Source organism: Cervus elaphus, chromosome 1 (assembly GCF_910594005.1).
Source record: "Cervus elaphus chromosome 1, mCerEla1.1, whole genome shotgun sequence".
Classification (NCBI taxonomy): Eukaryota; Metazoa; Chordata; class Mammalia; order Artiodactyla; family Cervidae; genus Cervus; species Cervus elaphus.
The window spans coordinates 21,975,595-21,985,439 of NC_057815.1; the positions used below are offsets into that span (position 1 = coordinate 21,975,595).

The 9,845-nt window shown below is 40.1% G+C and overlaps 1 protein-coding gene across 2 annotated transcripts in view; it reads right to left on the reverse strand.

Annotated features, from left to right (window-relative positions):
• Positions 1–8,661, reverse strand: part of CFAP300 (cilia and flagella associated protein 300) — a 28,008-nt gene extending 19,347 nt beyond the window's left edge. For both annotated transcript variants that reach the window (XM_043895282.1, XM_043895359.1), the window contains exons 1-2: positions 8,496–8,661; positions 8,210–8,291 (exon numbers count right to left, since the gene is read on the reverse strand). In XM_043895282.1, the coding sequence (XP_043751217.1) occupies positions 8,210–8,291; positions 8,496–8,605 (192 nt within the window). In that variant the 5' untranslated portion in view covers positions 8,606–8,661. The remainder of the gene's footprint in view (positions 1–8,209; positions 8,292–8,495) is intronic.
• Between the last annotated feature and the right edge of the window lie 1,184 nt (positions 8,662–9,845).

The following is a 9,845-nucleotide window of genomic DNA, read 5'->3' on the forward strand; positions in this document are numbered from 1 at the left end:
GGGGCTGTAGAGACTGGTTAAGAGAGATGGTACTGCTGTAATCCAAGATCTGATGTTCACAGGTCAAAATGATAGCAAATGGGGAGGGAGAGAAGTGGATGGATTCAATGAATATTTAGAAGAAAGGGACAATGGGAGGAGGAGGACTCAAAGATGACTCTCCAAATTTATGCATGAAAAATCAGGCCAAATGAATGTCATTTAATGAGAGGCAACAGTGGAGAGGAACAGGTATGTGGGTGAAGATTAGTACAACATTCAACAGCTACTCATGAATAATGTCTACATTATGCCAAGCAAGACAAAGTCCCTGGTCCCATGGTGTTTACATTCAAATGGTGGAAATTTGAAGACAAACACCTTACAGGTATCATATATGTCTAACTACAAAAAAAAAAATCTTACTCAGAAAAAAGGAAGTTACCTTATAACTTTAAAAAGTCAAATAAGGAGTGTTTGTGCCTATTTTAATTCATATAACACACATTTTAAAAAGACATGTATGCTGGAATCCATCCCAATTAATACTAGTTTTGAATGCTTTTTAGAAGTCTTCTGAAAGAATCAGCAAAAGGGGAACTTTAGTTCAGAATTAGTAATTATACCTGGGGGGAATCCACTTATGTTTTAAATAGTCACTATGAATGGAAGTAGGTTAAGTGGTCTGCAGTGAATTGGCCTGGAGCCAATGGAAATAAGTCTTCATAAAAGGTCCAGTGATAACAAAGATACTGATAAATGCAGGAGAAGTAGTGGATGACAGAGATGAGATGGTTGGATGGCATCACCAACTCAATGGACATGAGTTTGAGTAAGCTCCAGGAGTTGGTGATGGACAGGGAGGCCTGGCGTGCTGCAGTCCGTGGGGTCGCAAAGAGTTGGACATGACTGAGCGACTGAACAACAACAGTAACAGAAGGCCCCTCAAATAAAGGAATAGTTGTTACTGAAATCATAATTATACACCAAAGAATGAATTTTCTTAAAAAACACAAAAACACCCTGCCTTAATGTGTACACATGTTATTTTGGGTTTGTAATAGAATTTCAAGTGAGGCATTAGAAGAGGGTCTCTGAATCTCAGATAGCTTTAAGAAAGCGGACATGTTTGGAATATTTGATTCCCAACTAGGAATGATAACAAAGATACTGATACAAACAGTATGAACCTGTATGAAAAGGCAATGGACCATGAACAGTACGAAAGGCAAAAAGATAAGACACTGAAAGATAAACTCCCCAGGTCATTAGGTGCCCAATATGCTACTGGAGAAGAGTGGAGAAATAACCACAGAAAGAAGGAAGAGAAGGAGCCAAAGCAAAACCAACACCCAGTTGTAGATGTGACTGGTGATGGAGTAAAGTCCGATGCTGTGAAGAGCAATATTGCATAGGAACCTGCAAGGTTAGGTCCATGAATCGAGGCAAATAGGAAGTGGTCACACAGGAGAGGCCAGGAGAGAACATCGACATCTTAGGAATCAGGGAAGTGAAATGGACTGGAATGGGCGAATTTTATTCAGATGACCTTATATCTACTACTGTGGGCAAGAATCTCTTAGAAGAAATGGAGTAGCCATCATAGTCAACAAGAGAGTCCGAAATGCAGTAGTTAGATGCAATCTCAAAAACAACAAAATGATCTCTGTTCATTTCCCAGGCAAACCATTCAATATCACACTAATCCAAGTCTACGCCTCAACCAGTAATGCTGAAGAAGCTGAAGTTGAACGGTTCTATGAAGACCTACAAGACCTTCTAGAACTAACACCCAAAGATGTCCTTTTCATTTAGGGGACTGGGATACAAAAGTAGGATGTCAAGAGATACGTGGAGTAACAGGCAAATTTGGCCTTGGAGTGCAGAATGAAGCAGGGCAAAGGCTAACAGAGTTTTGCCAAAAGAACGTACTGGTCATAGCAAACACCCTCTTCCAACAACACAAGACTCTACACATGGACGTCACCAGATGGTCAATACCGAAATCAGATTGATTATATTCTTTGCAGCCAAAGATGGAGAAGCTCTATACAGTCAGCAAAAACAAGAGCAGAAGTTGACTGTGGCTCAGATCATGAACTCCTTATTGCCAAATTCAGACTTAAATTGAAGAAAGTAGGGAAAACCACTAGACCATTCCAGTATGACCTAAATCAAATCCCTTAGGATTATACAGTGGAAGTGACAAATAGATTCAAGGGATTAGATCTGATAGATATAGTGCCTGAAGAACTATGGATGGAGGTTCGTGACATTGTACAGGAGACAGGGATCAAGACCATCCCCAAGAAAAAGAAATGCAAAAAGGCAAAATGGTTCTCTGAGGAGGCCTTATAAATAGCTGAGAAAAGAAGAGAAGTGAAAGGCAGAGGAGAAAAGGAAAGATATACCCATTTGAATGCAGAGTTGCAAAGAATAGCAAGGAGAGATAAGAAAGCGTTCCTCAGTGATCAATGCAAAGAAATAGAGGAAAACAATACAATGGGAAAGACTAGAGATCTCTTGAAGAAAATTAGAGATACCAAGGGAACATTTCATGCAAAGATGGGCTCAATAAAGGACAGAAATGATATGGACCTAACAGAAGCAGAAGATATTAAGAACAGGTGGCAAGAATACACAGAAGAACTATACAGAGAAAGATCTTCATGACCCAGATAATCACGATAGTGTGATCACTCACCTACAGCCAGACATCCTGAAATGTGAAGTCAAGTGGGCCTTAGGAAGCATCACTACTAACAAAGCTAGTGGAGGTGATAGAATTCCAGTTGAGGTATTTCAAATCCTAAAAGATGATGCTATGCAAGTGCTGCACTCAATATGCCAGCAAATTTGGAAAACTCAGCAGTGACCACAGGACCTGAAAAGGTCAGCTTTCATTCCAATCCCAAAGAAAGGCAATGCCAAAGAATGCTCAAACTACCACACAATTGCACTCATCTCACATAGTAGGAAGGTAATGCTCAAAATTCTCCAAGCCAGGCTTTAACAGTATGTGAACTGTGAACTTCCAGATGTTCAAGCTGGATTTAGAAAAGGCAGAGGAACAAGAGATCAAATTGCCAACATCTGTTGGATCATTGAAAAAGCGAGAGTTCCAGAAAAACATCTGCTTCATTCACTACACCAATGACTTTGACTGTGTAGATCACAATAAGCTGTGGAAAATTCTTCAAGAGATGGGAATACCAGACCACCTGACCTGTCTCTTAAGAAATCTGTATGCAGGTGAGGAAGCAACAGTTAAAACTGGCCATGGAACAACAGACTGGTTCCAAATAGGAAAAGGAGTACATCAAGGCTGTATATTGTCACCCTGCTTATTTAACTTATATTCAGAGTACATCATGAGAAAACTAAGATCATGGCATCTAGTCCCATCGTTTCATGGCAAATATATGGGGAAACAGTGGAAATACTGACAGACTTTATTTTTTTGTGCTCCAAAATCACTGCACATAGTGACTGCAGCCATGAAATTAAAAGATGCCTGGTACTTGAAAGAAAAGTTATGACCAACCTAGACAGCATATTAAAAAGCAAAGACGTTACTTTGCCAACAAAGGTCCGTGTAGTCAAGGCTACGGTTTTTCCAGTAGTCATGTTTGGATGTGAGAGTTGGACTATAAATGTGAGAGTAGAAACATATTTCTAAATTAACATTTTATATAACAACAGTTTAAATGTATGTTTGTTAGATGACACACATTTGAAATATAAGTAGTTATCTGATTCTATATCTGGCAGACTGCTGATTTCTGATCCATTATCATATCTCTCCTTCCTTAAGGAATCTCAATTTTATTTGAAACAGCAATGTGCTCAGCTAAATGTCTATGCTTCCTAGCAATCTCTGTGGCAAGTGATCCTGAGATATATGTAGAGTCTGGTCATGAGATATAAGCAGAAGCTATGTGCAGACCTTCAGGAAGCTCTGTAAACTGAGGAGCGCCCTTGCGGTGAATTTGGAGGGTTCCTGTCATTATCTCTGGTGAGAATGCCAGCATTATATTCTAAGCACAGAGCTCTCTTGAGACTCAAAGTGAGATCTTATATTCAACTATCTAGGATACTGCCACTTGGATGCACCTCAAATTTAGCATGCCTGAAACTGAAATCATTTTCGTTATTTATTCTTCTCCATTTTCTATACATTTGAATCTTCCACTCCAGTCAACCAAATAAAAAACTTGGTCATCCTACATTTCATCCTTTGCCTGTCAGTTATCTTATCAGTCCTTGAGCACTACCTGTCTCATAAACATCTCTGCAGGCAATCTCAGTGCTTCTGTCTTAATTCAGGGCACCACCATATACAGTCTGGAAGATAAGTTTCCAATTTAGTCTGTTTCCAGACTCAGTTCTAACAATCCACCCCTATACTTCTGCCAGGTGATCTCAGTACTTTAAATTTTACTGTTTTGCTGAAAACCTTTCAGCAACTCTTCAGCTACATAAAGACCAAACTGCTTTGCATGGCACAGGAAGTCTTAAAAAGTATTGTCCCACCCATGTTTAACAATACCCCACTCTGTCTACCTGACAAACTCCTACTCATCTTTCAGGCCAGAGTTCAAGTGCCCTGTCTTTTGGAAGGGCACTTTTTTTTTTAACCTTTTTTAAGGTTAACTTTTTTAACGTTTTTAACTCTCCTTTAACCACCTCAGTCAAAAATGACCACTTTCTATTTTGTGCGACCGCAGTACCTTGTGCATTTTATATTATACAGCTTCTCATTCTACAATGCACTTTTTGGTCTGTTTCCCTCTTTCCCTGTGTCCTGCTCATCTGTACAGACTAGGGAACTAAAGAAATATTTGCTGGATGAATATTTCCTTCTTTTCATCCATATACTACCTTACAAACTTTTGAAACCTAATTTGTTTCTAAATTTTAAGGGAAAATTCAAAATCTGGAATCCTACTTTAAGCAGCCCTCTTTGCTCAGTTATGGGTTTTGTAGTCAAAATGGAAGTTGGAGCCAAAAGGTCTAGGTTTTGCTATTTGCTGGGCGAGCTTGTACAAATTATTTAGCCATTTTGAGCTTCAGTTTCCTCAGCTGTAAAGTAGGGGTCAAAACACCAAATCTACCAGATTGTTGTAAAGATTAGCGATAAATGGATAAAAGTGCTGAAAGCTAAATCTGGCACACAGGAGTCATTACTGCTTTGGGAAAACATTTTGAAAAGTAGTATACAAATGTTAGTAACAATGACAGCACTTATTATAAGCCAGGCATTTTGCTAAACATTTTTATATTTCACTCAATCTTCATAATAATCTCAATATATATTCAGCATTATTTTCACTCTCAGAAAGTACTTAAGTGTTAAGCACTGTGACAATTTTGTAGGAAAGCAAGGGTTGAAGAAGCTTAAATAACTTGCCCAGTGTCATACAGCCAGTAAGCAGCAGAGTTGGACAGACAGCTATTTAGAGGTCAAATGAAGGGAGTATCCAGGTTCTGTAGTGTCTTGCTAAATCACTTCAGTCGTGTCCGACTCTGTGCAACCCCATAGATGGCAGCCCACCAGGCTCCCCCGTCCCTGGGATTCTCCAGGCAAGAATACCGGAGTGGGTTGCCATTTCCTTCTCCAATGCATGAAAGTGAAAAATGAAAGTGAAGTCGCTCAGTCGTGTCCGACTCTTAGCGACCCCATGGACGGCAGCCTACCAGGCTCCTCCGTCCATGGGATTTTCCAGGCAAGAGTACTGGAGTGGGGTGCCATTGCCTTCTCCATCCGTAGTGTCTTAAGCATGTACAGTTTTAGGGGTTCTAAGAATACACAACAGCTTCCCTTGTGGCTCAGCTGGTAAAGAATCTGCCTGCAATGTGGGAGACCTGCGTTCGATCCCTGGGTGGGGAAGATCCCCTGGAGAAGGGGAAGGCTACCCACTCCAGTGTTCTGGCCTGAAGAATTCCATGTCCATGGGGTCGCAAAGAGTCAGACATGACTGAGAGACCTTCACTAAGAATACAAAACAGTTAATTTTGAAAAATTACAAAAACATATGACCAAGTGAGTATGCTGCTGGCATAGCTCAGACTTCCTTGGAAGGCGATTCTGTGAGTGAGGAGCTTGAGCTGGTGAGGGGTCCTAAAGATTCAGTAGCTTCAAGGTAAATCCCCTTCTGGAGGCCATGCTCTCAGCCACAATGCTTTATCTTCTCCAAATTAGTTGCATGAGTAAAAAATGATTGTATGAATACACCTCTTTATATTAAAATATGAGAATACTGCCTACTCACAAGAAAAAAATTAGGATAAACATGAAGATATTGAAAATTAGTTTGAAAAAATTGCCTATTACAGAAATTTATTGTGCTTTATGGATTGATATTGATTCTGTTGAAGATCTGTGTCTACTGAACAAACCAAATTAAGTCTACACCCTTGTCTATGAAATTATTCTGATACCAATGCCCCTCCATTGAATGATCTTTTTCTGTGTGCCTAGGGCACCTTATATAGCCTCCAATATAGCAATTATTTTGTCTTGTAGAGAATTTTCTACACGTCTAGCTTTCAAACCTATACACATGACTTACAAGCTGGGATTAAGTCTCTTTGGCTTTTTAACACCTCCCAGCAGGGATACAGTAAGTATTCGACAAATATTTGTTGAATAAATGACTTATATTAAAATTTTTACAGCACTCTAAAATTCAGTTAGTTAAAATCCTGATGATCTTTAAAAAAAAATTAATTTGAGAGCCAGTCCTGGCATAAATGAAATACATTAAAAACTATAAAAATCGAACTGAATGAGAAATGTCATTAATATTATAATCAGTAGCATATTATATTAACATTATAACACAATCTGAGGTAAAGGGAAATAGACTTTAAATAATCTACCCTCATTTCAGATTTGAACAGTATTCCCTCAGCCCCCTGCCCAAAATTCACATCCTTGGGACCTTGGAAAGTGACCTTAGTTGGAAACAGGGTTGTTGTGGATACAATTAGTTAAAGTGAGATTATACTGGAATAAGGTGGGCCCTTAATTCAATACGTCTGGTGTTCTTATAAAAGGAGAAGCGACACAGCTATGGACACCACAGGAAGGAGAGCTAAGGGACTCTGACAGGAGTAGAGATTCACATTTTGCAGCTGCAAGCTAAAGAATGCCAAGGATTGCTGGCAACCATGAGAAGCTAGGAAAAAGGTGAGGAAGGATTCCTTTCTAAGGATTTCAGGGAGAGCACAACTCTGTTAACTACTTGATTTTGGATCTCCACCCTCCAAAACTATAATACATTTCTCTTGTTTTAAGCCACCCAGTTTGTGGTACTTCCCTACAGCATCCCTTGAAAACCAATATACCCTCACAGTAAATATTTTGGTTTGTTAATTAGATTAATATTTTGTTCACTGCACTATCACTCTGTATGAGATGATCTTATTTTTTAAATTTATTGGCAGTCTTGCCAGGAGTTGGTAAGATCCTTGAAAGCCAGGCTCCTGTTTTGTTCCTTCTGGAATCCTCACTACTTGACAGAATTTCTAGCACATGGTAGGCCCTGAGGAAGTGTTTGTGAATGAGTGAATAAACTATGCCAACTACACACTACAGTCAATGCCTGAGGACATGAACCGCAAAGGTAGTATCACAAACAATAAAAGTATTTTTCCATTTAACTGAGGATTAAAAAACCCCTAAGATTCTAAATAACGTGAATGAAATACAGTGAACACACCAGAATCTACTTTCAAATAAGTTTTTTCCCCTTTCAAAGCAGCCACCTCTACCAGCTATAGATTTATTTCAGTAACTTAGTCACTGCTTAAAGCTTTCTCTGGAATTCATGTGGAACTGCTAATAAAGCCTCTTCTTACAGGGTAGATTTAATTTTGAGCAACTACCAAAAGTAATTTGAAGCTAAGTCTAGTAAATAAAGCTGGTGATAAAGCTGGATAATATTTAAAAACGAGGTGTGCCTACTAAAAAAAAGACCGATTTTCTAGGAAGAGACTAACTTTCCAAAATTGAAAAGTTCTCTATGGCGGGATACTGAAGATGAGCTAATTTATGGTGATGGAAAACATAAAAGTTCCTGTGAAACAATCGATTGAACCTTTTTATTATTCTCAAACTTAAAACGTCGTCACAGAGTAATGCCGTGTTCACCAGAATCTATGCCAAAGTAGAAAAAAAATGTAACATCAGCAGTGGTTCAAGGAACGCTCCAACTTCCATACCAACCATAATGAAATCATCCTTGCGATAAGTCTGAAACGTCTGGTCAAACCCGAACGCCTGCGCCTCGATTCTACCCAGCATAGACCTGGGGCAGAGAAGAGAACGACGGTCAACTCGGGGTGGTACCCTCTGGGCAGCACGTTCACCCGTCCCACCCACGGAGCCCGCCCTTCTTGAGGGTAACGCTGCCTCCGGGTTTCACTCAGGACGGGGCCGCCTCGACGCCCGATCCGCGCCTCCAGAGCCGAGAAGGCCGAGGGGCAGGGAGAAGAGCCCCTCGGCCTCTCACCACTGGCGGAGCCGGCTGGTGGTCTGCGGGGTGCTCAGAGACTGGAAGGTTTTCTGAGGCAGGTATCTGAAGCTGTAGACGCCCAAATCGCCCGGCTCCCCAGCCGCCATGTTGCTCCTCACTGCGCTGAGTTGGGGGCCGTTTCCAAGGCGACGCGGCGGCCTCCGTTGGGCGATGCTGCGGGGGCGGGCGGGGCCGCGGCGGGGCGTGTCCACAGCGGGGCGTGTCCACAGCGGGGCGGGGCCAGAGCGGAGCGGGGCGGGGCCACGGCGCTACTGCGATCAAGGAGTCCGCGGATCCGGCGGAGGAGGAAACTAGGGGTCCGCGGCGGAAAACGCCAGTACACGCTTGTTGGATTTAACCGTTAATAATAATTACTCCGCGTGGGTTAATTTCTTAGTTTCAAACCTCTAATCTTAGATTTATAGCCGTCTAAGTTTAGTGACTCAACCATTTCTGAAGAAAAAGTTATTCTGAACTAATTATTTTCAAGAGAGATGTCTATATAATTACTTGGGAAACTGTTTTACCCTCTGGCTTTTTTTTTTTTTTTTTTTCCTTTGAACGTTACATCTGAAGGCTAAAAAAATTTTTCCCAATACAGTACAGTACAACGGGCTGTTTAATAGAAACACATATTTCTGATTTTGTATTGAAAATTGCGTTTCGTATGTGTAGTTTTGTTGTCGTTTTGTTTTGTCTAATAGTTGTGTATCAGAAGGGAGTTGAGAAATGGCAGGATGTCGTTCATTGCCACCTCTCTTCTCTCTTTCCTTCCCCCTTAGTCCTCCATAATCTTGATTATTCCATTTTCAGCCAACAGCAGTAGGAGAAACCGGGAGGGAAACGCGGGCGCACACACACAATATTCGTCTTCATTGTTGATTTTATTTTCAGTACCGTTGCCTTCTAAATATTTATATTAGTCATCTTATGAACATGGTTGAGTTTAAGCCTACCATCTTATTGTTTTGTATTTCTGTTCTTTTTTTCCTTTAATCCAAGAAAGAAGAAATAATATTTTTATTATTTCATTTTTCTCCTTTTTAGCTTTTTAATTATATGTTTTAGTGTAGCTTTTAATGATTACTCTAGAGATAAAATATGACTACTTGATTTATTTCATACCACCTTAAGTCATCATTCCAACCATGTTTCAAACAAGAACCTTACAACAGGTAAAAATCTATTCACTTTTTACCTTTTTTTTGTTGGGGGAGGGGTGGTGTCAATATTTTACTTCTACAAAATGTCCAAAATACATTATTTTGTTACTGTTATTTTAAGCAGTGGATATTATTTCATATTTACTAGTATATTTACTCTTTGCATCTTTCTCATTCCTTCTAG